We start from the raw sequence: 19,969 nt of genomic DNA on the forward strand, positions 1-19,969 counted from the left end.
TTGAAGATGCTTGTGCATGACATATGGTAATTTCTCCATAGGAAGGAAGTGTCAAATGGTGACCTCTAAATCTTAACATTGACCTCCAGTTGTAGAATGTGTGTGCCATACGGTCCTTTTGCTTTTCATGTGATAATTTAAGCTGAACCTTTTCCTGGTAGCGTAACTTTTTTGGGGTGGGTGGGGGTTGTTTCATCTATTCTATAAAGATGATAACATTTTAGAATAAAAAGCATTCGTATCATATTTTTTAAACTCTGAAGAGTGGAGCTATGTTAGGAGTCTTCCAATAAGAGTTAGGCATATTTGACTTAAAATTGCTATAGTTTATAAGTTGGTATCATTTAAATTGAGTTTTTACATATTAAGTGTAGAAAATTGATATGATCTCAGTGAATGTTGGTTTGAGAGATTAAAAAATAGTTTAGACATAGCTTTAGAAAATAAATTATTAGAAAAATATAATTGACAATATGTAAACCAAAATAAATTTTTCATTATGTGATACATTTTGAAAATTGAATTACATTTTTGACGATTCTTAATATGTCTGTCGTCATTTTCTCTTGTAGCCTTAGTTATTTTAGAACTGTTTTTTGTATTAGGTGACACATCATTCAACTATAAATAGCTTTTGGTTTGAATTACGCTGTGATTGCTATTCAATAAAATATATCATTTTACTGCCATGATCTTTAATAATCATACCTTTCTGTTTAAAACATCATTTTTCAGTTCTACATTTATTATATTTTGCCCACTTTGTTTTTCATTCTTCACTAATACTGAGCTTTTTTCCAGAAACCGTTGTATCTCAATTCTCTCCTCTTTATTTCTTCTGTTTTCCTCTGCAAGTGGCTGCACCTGTCGTTTCCGCTCGGTCTGAGGCTGATCAGTCTGGCTCTGACCCTGCTTCCACTCCTGCTTTACATACCTGTTTCTTAGTAAATGAAGGTATTCTCTCTCAACTTTCTAACAACTTTCTTCCAATTCTATGCTTTATTCTAATATGACATGTCCTTTTTACCGAGTTTATACATTCATCTGCTTTGTTATGTATGAGATCCTAAGTTTCCATTTCCTAACTTGTTTCACTAATGCCAATAAGGGTCTGTTATAGAAAGGTAATGTGATTCCTGGCTGGTAGAAGCTGTGTTTCCTGTAATCTAGAGTGCTGTTAAAGAAGTGCAAAGATACTAATCTTTGATATGAAGTTAGGCATGAAGAAGGGGATTGGTCTCCATGATGGGGTTTGCCCTGTGGTGTCTGGTGTTAGAGCTAATTATTTTATTTTTCTTGTATTATTACTCAGTGCCAGACAGACTTTGTTCTCTGTACACAGCATGTGCCCTGGTTAGAGGGGAAAGAAAGTATTTTTGGAGCTCTGAGAATGTGAATGTAACCCACAAACATTTATTTCCCAAGAGCCATGGAGGATCGTGTATACTAATTGGAAGCTTGGTGGAATTTGTGAGCTCTGAGTTATATCCTCTCTCTTCATTCTGGGCTCAATCTTCACCAGTTTGTATGATATAAAAATGAATAAATTTACAGAATCTCATATGTAACCCAGGATGATTCTGACTCTTCAGTAAAAGCAATAATACTAGTCTATTCAAATGGAAGGAAAGATACAGTATCTACAAGGTACAGAATCTCTTGTTCTAAGTACCATTTCTTTGGGAAAAAAGCATGGAAACTTAAAAGTAGAACTCTTTTTTTGTTGTTGTTTGTTTTGTTTCCCCATCATAGACCTGTACTAAGGTTGTATGTGAAGGCTGGATTTTAGCAACAATAATTAGGGCCATATTTGTTAAGCTGCTGTAAAAGGTAGAGACTTGTTAATTCAAAAATAAGCTACTGACTTTGGACCATGGTGAGAATCATCTTCATATTAAAGTTTGGTTCATCAATATACTTCATAACCTTCATGAGATATTAAACTTAGAAGCTTAGTTATTTTTTTATATATATACCTATGTATGCATATGTGTGTATATATATTCCTCTGTTGAAAATAAATTGTAATCTAAAATGTATGTGTTTATCACCTTTAATTAATATAAGTATATATTCTCGGTTGTTGAGAATTTCCTTACTGAAAGGATTCATGTTTACATAGGTGCCTTCCCACCTCCCCCTGATCCTGTCTCTTTCTTGCGTTTTTCACCCCCTTTTTAACAATCCCAATAATCATTTTGAATTTTATGGCTTTTGTTGTTGCAGTTTAAGAATACTATAGTTTAGATTATTTCAAAATGCTGATTTGCTAAAATTCTATATTTACAGGTAACTCTCCTTGTAATATGGGCACCTTTTGAAATAGGGTGGAAATGATTGTTTGAGAATGTCTGGATACTAGTACTTTTAAATACGGTAGTGGTTTCCATTGTTTCTTGTGTCAATTTCCATATTATAGAATAGAATTTTGGAAAAAATGACTTTTATTCCCATAGGTTAGTGTTGATGATACTTAAAATTTTATAAATTTTAGATTAAGTTTTTATCTTGGAGGATATAGGAATTCATTTTTTCCTCTCAAAATTGGTGTTACTTACTTCAGTTACCACTGTGGCTAAACTTCTGGTTCATTTTGTAAGAAAAGGGATCAATAAGTACCTTAATAAAGACCTTCTGGCAGAGAAGGGAAGACATCTCTGTTGACTGAAAGGATGGTTGCACCAGATGGCCAGACCTTAAGTGACACGAACCTGTCTGTGGCTGTCTGTGTGAATGCCCTTTTAACTGTCTGTAGGTTCAGAACTAGAGCTCTAGCTCAGCTCTAAACCTGAACATAATGTCTTATTTTAGAGAGGCTGTTTACAAAGGTGTTTTCCTTGTGGAGTTTGTATACACTTTGGAGAAGGCAATGGCACCCCACTCCAGTACTCTTGCCTGGAAAATCCCATGGATGGAGGAGCCTGGTGGGCTGCAGTCCATGGGCTCGATAAGAGTCGGGCACGACTGAGCGACTTCACTCTCGCTATTTACTTTACTTACCGTGGAAATTTATTTATTTATTTATTTTTAAACTTTGAGAGTTCTTAGAGCTGTAATTAGAGATGACATAGATTTAAAGGTGAGATGCATTTGTTATGTCTTTGCACAAAATATCTAATAATAAATTGAAATCATAACATAATTGAGCAGGTCTGCCCTTTTGGTTTAGGTTTGGTATACTTGCATATAGAAAAATATGTGAACTAGGAAATATGCAAGTGTTTGTAATTGGTCACCTTTTAACAGGATGGAGTCAGTTGGCTGCCATGCATTGCGTTATGCTGCCAGATCTCCTGGGACTGGACAAGTTCAGGCCCCCGCTTCTAGAGATGCTGGCTCGGAGATGGCAAGATCGATGCTTGGAGGTAATGTTGCGGTGATATGGATAGAAAACGAAAACGTTTAAAAGGCACTGGACAAGTATAAATTTGAAGCCAAAATGTTGTTTATCTAGCTTCTTGTCACCTGTTTGTTATGTGATAGAAAATATGGATCCAGTGATTCTAAAAAGAAATGTTTCCGTTTGTCTATTTGTTTCCTTTTTTTTAATCCAGTGAATATTTGATAAAACTTTTATATACTTGTAGAACAATTTCTTGAGTGTTGATTTCTATATAGATCATACACATATATGCACACAGACACTACATATAATCCACCTCTCCACAAATCACAGTTTCAGGTATTAATAGAATCACATCCATCAAATTCTAAGTGAATAACCACAGTCCAATGGAAGGTCCTGTGTTATAAGAGAAGGGGAAGGTCTCTGAAATTAGAAGAGACCTGGGTTTAAGTATCAGTTCTGCCAATTATTAACTTTGTGACCCTGGGCGATTTACTTAACCTATTTGAAGCTCATTTGTAAAGTAGGGATAATAATCTATTCCTCACGGGATTGCTGTCAGGATCAAAGAAGATAATGCAAGTAGAACAGTTAAGGACAGAGCTTGACACATGGGTAGGAGCTCAGTAAATGGTAGCTGTTATTTTGTATTAATAGACTTATATGATGTTAGATATGGCTCAGAATATAATATCACTAGAGACTTGGAAATGTTTTCTGGGGATTTTGCTTCTTATAGCGTTTGAGTATAGCTATAGCAGTTTATGCCAGTCAGGACTTTTGTCTCTTTCCTGATCTCCGTTCCCTCACCTCCAAGTAGAATTGCAGCATGCCGAAATCTTCAGTTTTGCATTTAAATCATGTTTGAATTCACTTCTGAAGTTAGTTATAATGAAAACCAATTTTTATTTTAATTCTTAACAGACCCTACTGAGTTATCTTTTCAGTTGTGAATAGTTAATGAGTTGATTGGTACATAACCTGGCAGTTGCCTGGTGTCACTGAACCGATGCCTGTGACACTTTGGCCAAAATAAAGCAAAACTAAAGTCAAACTGTGAAGTAAAAGTGTTTGCCACATTGAAAGAAAAATTGAGATAATACAACGTTGAAAAATAGCTTTCTTTTATAGAGCTAATGCCATTTCACAGGAATTTATTTCCTTGCTTTTTAAAAGCATATTGTTTAAGCCTGTCTTAGGTATATGTGAATTGTGTGAAACATACATGTTTGTTTGTGTAAACAATACCTATTTAGCATTATAATAGAAATCCAATAGACAGTTGTGTGAAACATACATGTTTGTTTGTGTAAATAGTACCTATTTAGCATTATAATAGAGATCTGCTAGACAAGGTTACATTTCTTCAACAGTTAATGTTTCTAACTGATTTTTTTAAACATGTTTATATGAAAATTAAAAAAATTGAAAATGCCAAATTAAAAGTACAAGAATATTTTTGTGCAAGCTTCGGAAAATGAAGTTTTAAGACAAAACTAATTAAGTGTTCAAACATTGTTCTATTAATGTTAAGGTATTTCCCCACTCCAGTATTCTTGCCTGGAAAATCCCATGGACAGAGGAGCCTGGCAGGCTGCAGTCCATGGGGTCGCTAAGAGTCAGACACGACTGAGTGACTTCACTTTCACGCATTAGAGAAGGAAATGGCAACCCACTCCAGTGTTCTTGACTGGAGAATTCTAGGGACGGGAGCCTGGTGGGCTGCCGTCTATGAGGTCGCACAGAGTCAGACACGACTGAAGTGACTTAGCAGTAGCTTTTTTTTTAACTTTTTATTTTTTGATGAGATATAGCCAGTTAACAATGTTGTGATAGTTTCATGTACAGCAAAGGGACTCAGCCTTACGTATACATATATCCTGTGTTAAAAGCATATTTAAGTGAGATAATTAATTGAAATATCTTTGATTCGCTTGATTCCAATTTATTCTACTTTATTAGCACTACAACACACTTCAGTGTAGTGTTTCCCATGTAAATAAATGCGGTTTGTGTATTTTCTAGCTTTCTTTCATTATGAACTTGCTAATGTTGACACACCTCACCCACTGATCTGCTTCCTTTTTTTGCACTTGGGTCTGTGGTTTTAGGTCAGAGAAGCTGCACAAGCCCTGCTTCTAGCTGAACTGAGAAGAATTGAGCAGGCGGGACGGAAGGAGGCCATTGATACCTGGGCTCCTTACTTACCTCAGTACATGGACCACGTCATATCACGTAAGAGCTCATTCTTTGCTGCAGAGCTATTCATGTATGTGTAGGGAAGTACCAAGACTCACAATTCTGCTTGCTACTACCTCAACAAAAGTGAATCATGGACCTTCAGGTGAAAACAGGGATCCTCGAGTTCTGCTCATTCATTTTCTGAATCCGTAAAGTTTGGAGTTGGTTTTTTGTTTTTTTAAAGCGAAAAATTATGTAAATACAGAAATATTCACCTTATAAAGTTGAATGACCCCTTATAAAGTTAATCCTTAATTGAAAAATTCTACCCTGTTTAACACTAGCATCTATTTCTGCCCATTTTGTTATAATAATTGTGGATACCAACTTGTTAGATATTGATCTGATAGTATGCAAGTGCAAATACAAGGCAGATCCTTTCTAAGCAGAAGCTGAAGTTGTGAATGCTTAAGAATCATCTGGTAGATTTAGACCAGTGTTCTATGGGAAAAGAGAAAATTAGCAAGGATTTCGACTGAAAATTCTCAAAAGAGTATAATATTAATGGATTAGGAAAGGTCTTGGGAAAAATTGTTGAAATTCTGAAATAGTTTTTGTAAAATTTTTGCAGTCAGACTTCCCTGGTGGCCCCGTGGTAAGGACTCCACCTTGCAAAGCAGGGAATGCTGGTTCGGTCCCTGGTACAAGAAGATTACACATGTCGTGGGGCAGCTAAGCCACGAGCCTCATTGTGTGGCTAACACCTGACAAACCAAATAAATAAATGAATATTTTAAAAAAAACAACATTGCAATCATGCTGCTAGGTCAGAAGTGCACTGAAGAAAAGTTATAGTGGGCTGATAATTTTTTTCTTATTAGGGAAAGTATCCTTCATCCTTAGCTCATCATTTAATCCATTCTTTATTCTCCTAAAGAAGAATTCAAAATTAAAATGTTTAACCTGTTATATTGTATATAAGATAAAATAGATCAGTTTCACTATTTTTTTTTCTTTTTTAATGACAAAGTCTCAATGAAACTTTGAAAAAAGCTTTTTTACTGTGAAAATTTGTCCTGGGCTTCTGGTGCTTTCCTTTTAAGTGGCCTTATGTCAATACCAGTTATTGTTGATGAGATACTCATTGTACATGTCAGGACAGATAGTATATGATTGTATAAGACAGACAATAAAAACAGAATTTGAAAAGGATTGTAATTGTTATATCTGGTGTGACTCTACCAGATGTTTGCCAGTGGTGACTATACTTGTTGATTAAGTGTGTGAGCTTGGACACTTGACCCTTTTCTGCCTCAATTTTGTCACAGATTAAATGAAGATGATATAGTAAGACTTTATGGGATAATTTGAGTATGTAATGAGTGTATCTTGGATAAGCACAGGGAACTGTACCTAAGCCATTATAAGCTCTATATTTTTGTTAAATAAATACATTTATAATCTATAAAAGTACAAATATATACCTCACATATAACCAGAACATCACACATGAACAACTCTTGTTAAATTCTTTAATCTTTTATTTTATTTACATAAATGATACAGACTTTTTACTGAGAGAGTGTTGATTTTTATTGGCTTACTGGGAATTTTTCTGTTTTAATAAAAAGAAATTAACTAAAAATCCCAGGGCCTTTAGGCAATGGACTCTATATAATGTATTAGCTTTAAAGTTCTTATTTAAATATATGTAGGTTAAAAACCTGTAGAATATTTAAAAAATTGGGATGAAAGCAGTCTGGCACAGTGCTCTTTGTTCAGTAATTTATAGCTATTAACTTATAATATTCCAGAAAATAGAATTATCTCTTCAGCTCATCATAAACCATATTGAATATAAGATCCTGAAATTTAAGGACAAACTATGAATATAGTGCTGTAAAGTAGATTGAAGGTGAAACTAAATGGCAAATTGCTAGAGATCCTTTTAAAAGGAGAACAATATAGAAATTAGGAAATATTGAGAAGCATTTTCAAGAAATCTTTATTTGTAAAAGACTAATACGGAATGGGAGATGGATTACAGAAGAATAACGAAATGGGAAGCTGTTATAGAAGGAGGTGTGGGGCCCAGACCTGAATGCAGATAGGGTCGGAATAAAAGGCAATTCTAACCCTTAATTACAGACTGCATATAAGTCTAAGAAAAACATTAGAGGTTAGTACAGGCTCATGACTGTTTGGCTAGAGAAATGCCATTAGCAGTGGTGGTGGATGCTGTTTTATTTTATCTTTCCTGGAAAGAAGAGAGTGGTTCTAATAATTGTTTAATACACACAAGCTAGATGGTTCTTGTGTCAAATTTAAACCTTTCCATTTATGTAAATAAAAGACCTTGGTACTTAGTAACAGCATTTAGGAGTACTTTATAAATTAACTGAATGCTGACTTACATAAAACTTTAATATTGTCATTTACTATAAAATTGTATTTTTAGTGAAAGAATAAACAAATATGCATTCTACATGTAACTAAAACATCTCACACAACTCCTGCTCTAGTAATCTATTCTGGAACTTTTACATTGACTGAGTGTAAAATTAGTTTTAGTTTGCTTTCCCGAGAGCTTTCTATTTTAATAAAAGGATTTCAAGCTAAAGGAGTGGGGATTCTGAACGTGTGAAAGGAGAAGAAAGCATACAACAAATGAGGAATGGCCACACAGGGCTGTTGAGCAGATTTGCTGTCCGAAGGGATCAAAAGGTTACGGAGCCAGCTGGTGGACAGCCCACACCTGCCATAAACGTGCTCGTGGTGAAATTGCTTCTGCCATTGTCATTAATGTGTGAGGAGATGATGGTTGTGGCAAGTTACAGCGGAAAGCAGTCTTCTCGAAACCTAAAACCTCTTTCCAACATACAAATCTATTTAATCACTAAAGTAGGTAAAATGTTAAGCAATACATCTGGTAAATATACCACACATCAAATATTTTCTTATAATTGAATCAGCCAAGCATTCAAACATATGCAATAATGGCCTAAGCAACTTTGGCAGCTTCTAAGTTATGACTGAGCTTGGTCATAATTTGGAGTTATGATAGCTAAAGAGTCCCTCTCTGTTAGATATTTGTCTGAAACTCAGAACTGCTTTTAGCTGAAGAGCGGAAGGTTACCCCGGGCTGACGGACACTGATGCCCTTCCTTTTAGAGATCTGGAGTCCAGGGCTGGTCACTTCAAGCGGGAAGGAACTTGTTCTCACTCCGCACTCAGTAGATGGTTGAGCTGTGACTTAGATGACAGCTCAGCTCAACTGGTCATCACTGACTGGGGTCTTCTGGAGTTTTATTTAGGTACATTCGGCAATAAGAGCCTTTTGCAGGTTTGTCTGAGAGTCTGAGGAAAGCAGTGGGCCAGAAGCCAGTTTCTTAGAACTGCCGAGGGCAGTGAAGGACGGACGTCTGCAAAGCGTACAGCGCACACGCCGTACCTGCGGTGAATGCGCGTTGCTGCCCCTTCCTTTCCTGGTATCGGTATAATTTCGTTCTCCTCATTAGCACCACCTCAGAACTCACTCTAATTCATATTGCCCTGGGATTCTGGATGGGAGACTGGGAATCACTGGGGAGGAAAAAGGAAAAAAGTGCTCTGCCTTATCTGAAAATCCAGTTCACAAGTTTCTATAAAATCCAAGTCCTAATTGAGTGACAGGAGAATGTTGCTTCTGATAATGGAGCTGTGTTTTGAACCTATTAGGGAACATTTTATCCCATACAGCAATGCAGGCAGGGTATAACCTTCTAAAATGCTGTTTTTAAAAAATGATATTTATTTATTTGTTGTTTATTTATTTTTGACTGCCCTGGGTCTCCGTCGCTGAGGGCTTTTTCTCTAGTTGTGGAGAGCAGGGGCTGCTCTCGTTGAGGTGGGCGGGCTTCTCATCGCAGAGGCTTCTCGTCGCAGAGGCTTCTCGTCGCAGAGGCTTCTCGTTGGGGGGTGTGGGTCCTAGGTGCGTGGGCTTCGGTAGTTGTGGCTCCTGGGCTTGAGGTCCAGGCTCAGTAGTTGTGACCGGGCTTAGTAGCTTCTCCACCTGTGGAATGTTCCTGGACCAGGGATTGAACCCATGTCCCCTGCGTTGGCAGGTGGATTCTTTAGCGTTGCACCACCCGGGGAGCCCCGCGTGTAAACTTTTGATACCTACTTTCTGATGGAAAAATAGAGGATGAGTGCACTATGATTCTTACTTTGGTAATGGGACCAGAAATAGAAATACTGCATATATTTTTGTGATAGTAACGTAAATATTGCAAGTATTAATATTTTTGAGTTATCACTCTTCTCTCTTTCTTTTTTAAAGTGTTTCAAAACACCTAAAAAAAATTCTGCTGATTATTCTTACTAAGGACAGATTTCTGTTACTTTGTGAAACTGTTATATTATGATGCAGGTGAAGATAAAATGGTACAAATTGTCTCAGATTTATTTTGAAGGGAAAATATCTTGTCGCATCTAATTTTATGTATTTCTTATTTGTGACATTCTACATGTAGCATTCTGATAACTGACTTTTATTTTTCATGAGGTCAAGCACCTGCTAGTTTATGAAATACACCCACACTTGCCCTTCGTTCGGGCAGTGACTCCTCTGGGGTAAATGCTGATGGTTCCTGATCTCCTTTAGCCTGTGAAGCAGGCTGACCTTACAGGGTATAAGGTCACAAGTGTAATTATTTCTCGTCCGTTGTGTTCTGCTTACTCACCGTGGCTCATCACTTCTTTTAATTTCAGGAACATTAGACATAAAAGTTACGACCATTATATAAATCAAAATCTTTTCCAAAGAGGGTGCTATTGTAATTTTATGCAGTTATGGCTGGTGTAGTATTAATTTACAAATTTATCATCTCAGATATTGATAGAAGGATGTGTAACACATCGTGCTTAATATGTATTGATGTCATCAGAAAGAACAATCCTTTGTTCTTATTGAGCCCCTGCCTTTTTAGCTTCCTTTTGTGTTAAGGTTACCAGGGTTAGGCTCGTCTTTTTATCCCCCTTGGAAACAGAATAGGATTTCTTTGTTCAATGAAAGACACTCCTAGTAAATGTTTGGGGTTTGACTGTCAACAAGCCACACTCTAGTACCTATTTTTACCTGGAATTGCAGTCACGTTTCTGATGATTATAAAGTAGTGGTCATTCTGAGCACAAATGTGGATGGACCATCAATATACAAGAAGGTAAGATGAAACCATATATTACAGAGGTACTGGAAAACTCTATTGTAGCTAGAAAAATAATTTAAATAATTAGTGCATTCTCTGGTAGGCAAATATTTTCAGGGTTTGCTGGTGGGGAAAGAATGGGGAAAAGGATAGGGATGGGTTTGCTAAATATGATTTAAATGAATCTCTCCACCCTTCCCCTGCCCCTGCTGCTGCTGCTAAGTCGCTTTAGTCGTGTCCGACTCTGTGCGACCCCATAGACGGCAGCCCACCAGGCTCCCCCATCCCTGGGATTCTCCAGGCAAGAACACTGGAGTGGCTTGCCATTTCCTTTCCTTCTGTTTGCTTTATGTCTCAGCTGTTTAGAATTCTCTGAGTCTTCTTAGGAATGATTTCTAGATAACTGAAGGTTTCGAAATCACTAGATGCTCAGATTCTAAAAAAAGAAAAAAATTAACTGTTTGTGATGAAATACTTTAAAATGTGTTTGGCTTAGTGAACACTTCCTTGGTAGCCAGGATTATTGTTTTGGCCCAGGTTGTAAAATGATCACCATTTGCTTATTGAAGAGAGTGGACTTACCTGAACATAAGCACCCAGACTGCTATGCCTTTTGCATTTTGTATTCTATTTTTAAAAATATTTTTCTTTCTCCTCTTTTGATTGTCTAGTAATTGGTACCCGGTTTTATTACTATTGTGCTGTTTTTATCTCACCCCTAGTAGCTTTACCATTTCCAGAGTTCTGAGGTGTACAGAATCCAGGTTACCAAACTCACTTCAGCTCAATTTAGAATAAGAGTAAACTGCCTGAGAATAAGGTCTCTCTGATGAACCCCTCCCCCCAAGTTTTAGTGTGAGTACTTTGTGGGGTCTCCCACCCAGGGAGTGGGGTCTCACTTTCTGCCCACTAGACTGCTTTCTCAGGTCTTCTGTGCCATTCTCCATATACTGTCTTTTGGGGAAATATATTCTAATTAAAATTGGGGAAAGATAGGGGAAATCATTTAGTTGTCCATGAAGAAGTAATAATTCTAAAAAGACCCCTTTTGTAATTAACGTCTGTTTTGTAAATCAGCTGAAACTGAAGCATGAGCTTTCCCGAGTTGGAAATGATTGCACATTGTGATTAGAAAGGGAGAGTAGTAATTATGCCTAAGTGATGTGCATGAAAAGTACTTCATGTTCGGTGGGAATTCCTGTATTGTGAGGCAGAGAGGGTTTGTCTTAAGACAAACTGTATTACGCACAGTGCCGTGTGGTTGTAAGGTGGCTATGTGCAGTGGTTTCAGTGAGACCTGAGGGATTTGTTTCTCTTTCTTCTTCCAGAGTGCCAGAGCTGTTGAGCTTAATTTTAAGTACTTTAGACTGATCATGCATTTAACAGCATTAAACTGTTCTCCTTATCTATATTTGGCTACTCACCAAAGAGAATAACAGAGAAATTTCTTCTTAATTGGTCACAGCTATACAGGGTAATCCTTTCATTTCTTATGACTCGAGTTCTTTGACTTAATATTTAAATTTAAATATTACTATTTAATATTTTGGGTGATTTTCCTACATCATTTGAACGCATTTTGGAAATTGGAGTAGTAAAGTGGTAAATTAAAAATGAAAGCATTGTTGGATCGACTGGTTGTTTAGACCTTACTGCTGAAGCAGTAAGCAATAAACAGAAAACTCTGTTACTGAGTAAGGCTGGGGTTAGGCGTGCCATGGGATGAAGCTTGGTCAAGTTCTCTGTAAAAGAGGCTCCTGCAGTGTAGCCAGCAGTCTGGGTTCAGGCTGTCAGTAGGAGCCTGGTGACAGTTAACAAGTATGTTAAATGTAGAGCGAAACAGGGAGTGGAGCAGACGGAAATTCAGTGATTTGTTCCTTGGTGGACAGTGAGGAAGTCAGGGGATTCCATCCAGCCTAGGGCTCCTTGCCTCCTCCTTCTCAAACATTCCAGACAGGGAATCCTGGTTATCCACTGGCTTCTGTGGAAAAGCTTCCAGAGTGGAAAGGATCTGAAATAATTTTAGCCATTTTCTCATGCCCCTCCTTTTCCTCTTTGAGCAGTCTCCTGTTCTTCCTCCCTTCAGGACAGTTCTGCTGGAGTTGTAGTCAGTGGTAAGGCCTTTACGAGGTACAGCTGCCTTTCTTTGAGGAGTTTGTATACTTCCTACCTGTCTTAAGAAGTTGAAGGTCCTTAAGCCTGTGCAGATGACTTGTAAAAGAAAAACTCAGCCAACCAGTGACACACTGTTGTACCAAAGCAGTGTTGAAATGGAAATGCCTCCTATACCTTGAGCGGAGGTTCTAGTGGCCTTTGCTGTAATAAATGACCTAATCTTAGTTGTTCTGAAGAGTATGATATTGATTTGTGCCATTAGTCTCTTGCTGATTTGCTGAAGAACAAAATTGTATAATGCTAATGGAAATAAAGTCCTTTACAAAACACTGCACATGAATCCTGGAGCATGTCTTTGTAATGGAACAAATGTCTAGTAAGTTTTTGAGTATGAATTTTCTTTATTCTAGTTCAGCTTTTTCAGTACAGATACTTACAGTCCTGCTTAACTTGCTTTTATGGGGCAAACAGCTGAATTGGTGATTTTGTGATGTTTTAAATCTTAAGATACTGAATACGCATGAACAGATCCAACCTGGATGGGATGTGAGATGTTTACACTTTTACAACATATTTCTAATTTTATTATCACTTTATATTGACTAGATATTATGTATAATTACATTGTTTCTATTATTTTAGGTCAAAGCCTTGCTATGATCCTTATGAGACAGAGTAGATCTTATAGTTTGGAAGGAAAACAGTGAAGTTATTATAAGAAAATCGTATGAACCTATTTTACCTGTAATATTTATATTGTAATGGCAAATGGTCAATTTTGTTCTAGTGTTGTTTGTAAATTCTGGGATTAAAAAGATCAAATTATGCTAAAATATTTTTGCCTAATTCTCTCTCCTTCCTGTTCTCTGCTTTTTTGGGGAAGAATGGTATTTTATTTTTCTTGGTAATATTGTCCCAATTAGTACATATTACTATCTTTTTATAAAGCAGATTTTGATACAATAAGTATATTAAATGTGTTTTAATATTTATAAACGGTTTCACTGTGCATGACATTTGCAGACTTGGTTAATATTTTAGCAGCTCTAGTACATAGACATAAAGAAAAAAATTTGTTTTATTGGTTTGAGCACCCGAATTGACCCCAGCAAGATTGAGATTGATCTGGTTTCTTCCAGCCTGTTAAATGCCAATCCAGTCATCTGTAACAGTACTTAGTATTTTTGTAATTTTTCTATACATATTTTCTGTGTTTGTTCTGTGAAACTTACCCATCACTTGAAGAGATTGTCCTTGCTGGATTTAGAGATGAAAGCAACCACCTACTTTATTGCTTTTTGTTTTAAAAAATTGTTTCTGCAGTTCTTGTCAGTGCTATAACCATTCTTATCAAAGGCCTTTGCATTTCACTAGGAAAGGATGATGAGACAGACTTATATTTGAAATGTGTACGTGGACTAAAGAACACTCCGCTTTGGGGAAGAAAATGTAGGAGGAAGGATGGGTCTCACTGAATATTCCCTGATTTTTTAAGAAATGTGTTTAAACTACATCCCTCTGATAATTAAACATCATTAAACAAGTATTAAACAAGTTCTGGCGTAGTTTGTGGATACAGACAGAAATTGTGGCCCGTTTTTGAGGTATTTTTCCATCTCAGGCATGAAGTGAAGAAGGCTTTTTCTTTACTCTTTAATGGATGCTGGCAGGTCTTACTCAGATCTTATTTTGTTGTTTCATTTTGTTTTGATTTTCGCTTCCTTTTTTTCTGCTAAAGCAAGGGTGAGTCTTTAAAACAAAGAAACCAAAGTCAGAGGAGCTAAACTAGGAGTTAATCTCTGAAGCTGGGTGATGGGTAGAGGAGTAGGCATTTATAGTCTTAATCTAAAGCGTCAGGGTGCTTTTCTTAAAGTGCTTGCATAAGGTTAAAAGTGACCACACAATCTTGGGTATAACCTATTTTAAGGTATGATTGGGGTTCTGAGACCATCCCAAGCTCTCCCATATAGAATTTGGATGGGCACTTGGAACCAGAAGCCTTTCCTGTCCCATTTCATCACTGTCCACTTCTCTGAAGAAGAGACTCAAGCGTAGTATTCTCGAAGAGTGAAAGGAGAGGCAGTCGGGGTGAGTTTCAGAAGGTGATTCTCCGGACATTATTCCCTTCTCAACTAAGAATCTGTATCCATTCACTGTGTACTTTCCAACCAGATGACACTAATTAGGGGCAAAAAATAACTTTTTTTTTTTTCAAAGGATCTTTCTTAATGAATAGTAACAAATTTACTGAACCCAGTTTTTGGTTGGGAAGGCCAATGGAAAGAGGGGTGTCAGAAGGTCTGGCAACTCTTCCTGCTTCATCACATTAGCCATGACCCCAGAGAGACACCGCTAAGCTTCTGCATGTATTTATTTCACAGTTTCTCTTTATGTAAAAGAAGAGAAATGAACAAGTCTGGGGTTTTTTTAATACTTATATTTTAATACTTTTACTTATCTGTTCATTTGTGGCCGCCCTGGGTCTTTGTTGCTGCACGAGCTTTTCTCTACTTGTGGAGAGTGAGGGCTCCTCTCTGGTTGCGGTGCCTGGGCCTCTCATTGCAGTGGTTTCTCTTGTTGTGGAGCACAGGCTCTGGGTGTGCAGGCTTCAGCACTTGCAGCGTGGGGCTCATTAGTTGCAGTTCCCAGGCTTTACGGCACAGGCTTAGTGTTTGTGGAGCATGGGCTTAGTTGCTCCTCGACATGTGAGATCTTCTGAACCAGGGATCGAACCTGTGTCTCCTGCATTGGCAGGTGGATTCTTTACCACTGAGCCACCAAGGAAGCCCCCAAGTCTGTGCTGTTTAAACCTTTTTGGTAGTAAACTTATGTGTGAAATCTTAACCAGAGTCGCAAAATATAAAACATTTAAAAATCAAATAGTTTCTTTATGCAGGTTTCAATCTGTGTGTGTGTGTGAAAAATTATCATGTGTGCACTGAAACTCTCATGCTCTTTTGTCTTATGAGATTCACAGTCAAAAATTGGTTAACTGTTCTCCACTGCTTCTTGCTCTAACCAGTGATTGGCTCCTCAGTTCAGTTCAGTCGCTCAGTCGTGTCCGACTCTTTGTGACCCCATGGACTGCAGCACACCAGGCCTCCCTGTCCTTCTTCAACTCCCAAAGTTTAGTCAAACTCATGTCCATTGAGTCAGTGATGCCATCCAACTATCTCATCCTCTGTCATCCCCTTCTCCTCCTGCCCTCAATCTTTCCCAGCATCAGAGTCTTTTCAAATGAGTCAGCTCTTTGCATGAGGTGGCCAAAGTATTGGAGTTTCAGCTTCAACATCAGTCCTTCCAATCAATATCCAGGACTGATTTCCTTTAGGATGGACTGGTTGGATCTCCTTGCAGTCCAAGGGACTCTCAAGAGTCCCTCCTCACCCCTCCTCTATCCCATTTCCCACACGCAGTGATTCTGGGCAGAATTACAAACTTTCCCTTGACAAACAGAAATTCCAAAAATTTGTTATCATACATAACAACTTTTAGTTTCTGTATAACTCTTATGGTCCTGAATGGGAATCTGAAATATTCTGTACCTCTCCAGCAAATGCGTGTTCTTAATAGAGCTTCACAATAGCTAGAGTGCTGCAGAGTATGTGCTTTAAACATGTCTGAAATGCACCTCATTCTGTCCGCTCCTCCTTTTATTAAATTGGCTGTGCAGTGTTCCATTGTGTGGGTGGACGATGTTTTCTTCAACAAGTTTCCTAGCAGTGGACACTTGGGTTTCCAGTGTTTGATAGTATGGACAGGACCGCAGTAAATAGACTTGTGCAGATGTCTTTTCGTTCTTTGATGGTGTATCTTGGATACATTCCAGGACGTGAGATTGCTGAGTCCAAGGATAAATGTATGCTTACTCTTTTGTTAGATATTGCCAAGTTCTTGGCCATAGAGGTTGTACCATTTTGCATTCTCAACAGTAATTGTGTTTGATGGCTGGTTTCTCTCTATCATTTCCAAAAGAGTATTTTGTCATGCTTTGGGGATGTTTTGACTCTGATAAGTGAGAATGAAATGACCTTATTGTCTTATTTTGTATTTTTATTATTAAGAATGAGTTTAGCATCTTTTCATATAAGTAAGTGTCTTGTATTTCTTTTAAAGTATTGATTCATATCTCTGGTTCACTTTTAAATGAGATTGCTTGATTAAACCTTTATAGTTTATGGTTCAAGTATTTCCTGGTTTGTTATTTTTTCTTTTAACCTTTTTTTTAATGGTGTTTTTTTTTTCCCCTCACAACCCAATTTATTGACCATTTCTCATATTGTTTCAGGATTTTGTGTCAAAATTATGGGAGTTTTCCTTGCTATTGGAATCCCCCATATCATTTCCAGCTTTTCCTATACAGTGGTCCTCTGTAAGTATATGAGGGTTAGTCGCTCAGTGGTGTCCAACTCTTTGTGACCCCATGGACTGCAGCCCCCGAGGGGTTTCAATGGGAGAATATCTGTCTTTTCCATCTCCACTTAAAGATTTCTTTATTATCCCACCATCTCATTCTCCCTTCTCCCTGTTCAGGTGGTCTTGTAACTCTGGGAAAGTAAGTTTAGTTACGCTTCATTTAAAAATGAAGTACCATTGAATCACACATATGTATCTACTGATTATGTATGTTCATTCAAGACTATTGATTTTAAAGTCATCCTTTTTACAACAACTCAGCTAGTTTAAAAAGATTTCTACATTGGTAATGTGGGGGTTTTACTTGAAATATGCTAATTTTTCTAAAATTGCAGTTTCCACCAAAAATACTTGCTAGTATTTTGCTTCTAAAAATGAGATACAATTATAACTTACTCTTTCCCTCTCTCGGGTTCGACAACTGTTTATTTAGGGCTGAACATAACTGTGGGTTTCCCAGATGGCTCAGTGGTAAAAAATCTGCCTGCCAACGCAGGAGATGTGAGTTCGATCCCTGGGACAGGAAGATCCCCTGGAAAAGGAAATGGCAACCCTCTCCAGTATTCTTGCCTGGGAAATGCCATGGACAGAGAAGCCTGGTAGGCTGCAGTCCATGGGATCTTGAAAGAGTCAGACATGGCTTAGTGACCACACGGTAATAACAAATACAACTGCGGGCCCTGGGGTGTGTGATGATGCATGGAGCTTATTGTCTCTGTTAGGAAGGCAGGTAATCAAGTGAATATTAATACAGTGTGGTAAGGGCTGTTATAGACAGAGTTTAGAAGTATGGAAGTGCCCAGTCCCCTAGAGCAATGACATGTCAACAGCTGGAAGAGAATCACAGTAAGAGGAAATGACAGGGGCTTAATGTCAAAGACGTGTATTCAGAAGGTGATATTAAAGCTTTTTTAAAGGCTGGAGCAATTCAAACTATATAAATTCATTTTAATTTTATATCAATTTATGTTTCTCTTTATGCACTGTAAGTCAATAAGAATGGAACAGAATGACAATGTCTTAATTAAATTTCATTGAGACCACATGTTTGTGGTCTTTATGTCAGGTATTTTGGTTCTACTTCCTTATTCAAGCTAGAATCAAGATTACTGGGAGCATTATCAATAACCTCAGATATGCAGATGACACCACCCTTATGACAGAAAGTGAAAAGGAACTAAAAAGCCTCTTGATGAAAGTGAAAGAGGAGAGTGAAAAAGTTGTCTTAAAACTCAACATTCAGAGAAGTAAGATCATGGCATCTGGTCCCATCACTTCATGGCAAATAGATAGGGAAACAATGGAAACAGTGAGAGGCTTTATTTTTATGGGCTCCAGAATCACTGCAGTTGGTGACTACAGTCATGAAATTAAAACATGCATGCTCCTTGGGAGAAAAGCTATGACCAACCTAGACAGCATATTAAAAAGCAGAGACATTATTTGCCAACAAAGATCTGTCTAGTCAAGGCTATGGTTTTTCCAGTAGTCATATATGGATGTGAAAGTTAGACTATAAAGAAAGCTGAGCGCCGAAGAATTGATGCTTTTTAACTGTGGTGTAAGACTCTTGAGAGTCCCTTAAACTACAAGGAGATCCAACCAGTCTATCCTAAAGGAAATCAGTCCTGAATATTGATTGGAAGGACTGATGCTGAAGCTGAAATTCCAATACTTTGGCCACCTAATGCGAAGAACTGACTGATTGGAAAAGACCCTGATTCTGGGAAAGATTGAAGGCAGGAGGAGAAGGGGACGGCAGAGAATGAGATGGTTGGGTGGCATCACCGGCTCAATGGACTTGAGTTTGAGCAAACACCAGGAGTTGGTGATGGACAGGGAGGCCTGGCGTGCTGCAGTCCGTGGGGTTGCAAAGAGTTGGACACGACTGAGTGATTGAACTGAACTCTTTATTCATCAGAACTGTGATTTTTGAATACTCATTGCAGATACTCAAAAAATTATTAAATACTTCCGGCACTATTTTAGGTGCTCTGAAAGTTATGAAAGAGTTTTAAACACACAAATATTTATAATACAGTTATATATATGTTTTATATAACATTTAATAAAACACTTATTTGAAAAATGCATACCATACATTTTTAATTTTTATATATTCTATTTAACTTTTGTCACTATTATCATAAGTAGCATTTGAAAAGAATATGTGAGCTATCCTGGTAATGTGGGTGTATCCCTATTTATGTTGAAAGAATCAAACATGTACTAAAGATGTGCTGTGGAACACTGCAGAGCAAGTCAGTGGTGAGGGAGCAGGGGTTGCAAAATTAGATAGCCCAGATTCTTGTGACACCAAGTGGATTGGGGTCATTCATTCAGCCTCTTAAAGCACAGTTCTTTATTGTCAGTATTCTCTGCAAGAGTAGTTGATGTACTTTTGTTGGTCTTCACATCTTTCTTTATTATAGCTTATTTTCAGCGATTGTGTAATTCCTTTCCTGGTTCTTCCCCCACCTCTAGCAACCCTTGCTGCCAGATAAGGGGGAAAAAATGAGACTTCTAATTTAAGAATGGCTGCTTAATTCAAAGACATATTTAAATTTTTGTTTTTGGTGGGATTCATTAAAAAATGGAAGTTTATAGTCTCCACACAGTGTAGTTTCTTTGCTATCTTAGCATTCATCTGACTCATTTTTCATTCTTTTTATAACTTTGTTTGCAAGTTATTTCTTGAAAAGCCCTGCCAGAGGCAATGATTGGT

At 37.5% G+C, this 19,969-nt stretch overlaps 1 protein-coding gene across 3 annotated transcripts in view; it reads left to right on the top strand.

The window, feature by feature from the left end:
* The window catches only part of WDR7 (WD repeat domain 7), a 354,279-nt gene that overhangs the window by 115,196 nt on the left and 219,114 nt on the right, over window positions 1-19,969 (top strand). For 2 of the 3 annotated variants that reach the window (XM_018039552.1, XM_018039554.1), the window contains exons 17-19: window positions 856-954; window positions 3,247-3,365; window positions 5,458-5,581. In XM_018039552.1, the coding sequence (XP_017895041.1) occupies window positions 856-954; window positions 3,247-3,365; window positions 5,458-5,581 (342 nt within the window). The remainder of the gene's footprint in view (window positions 1-855; window positions 955-3,246; window positions 3,366-5,457; window positions 5,582-19,969) is intronic. The other variant, XM_018039553.1, reaches the window with a different exon arrangement.

The sequence above is a fragment of the Capra hircus genome, chromosome 24 (assembly GCF_001704415.2).
Source record: "Capra hircus breed San Clemente chromosome 24, ASM170441v1, whole genome shotgun sequence".
In the NCBI taxonomy this organism is placed as follows: Eukaryota; Metazoa; Chordata; class Mammalia; order Artiodactyla; family Bovidae; genus Capra; species Capra hircus.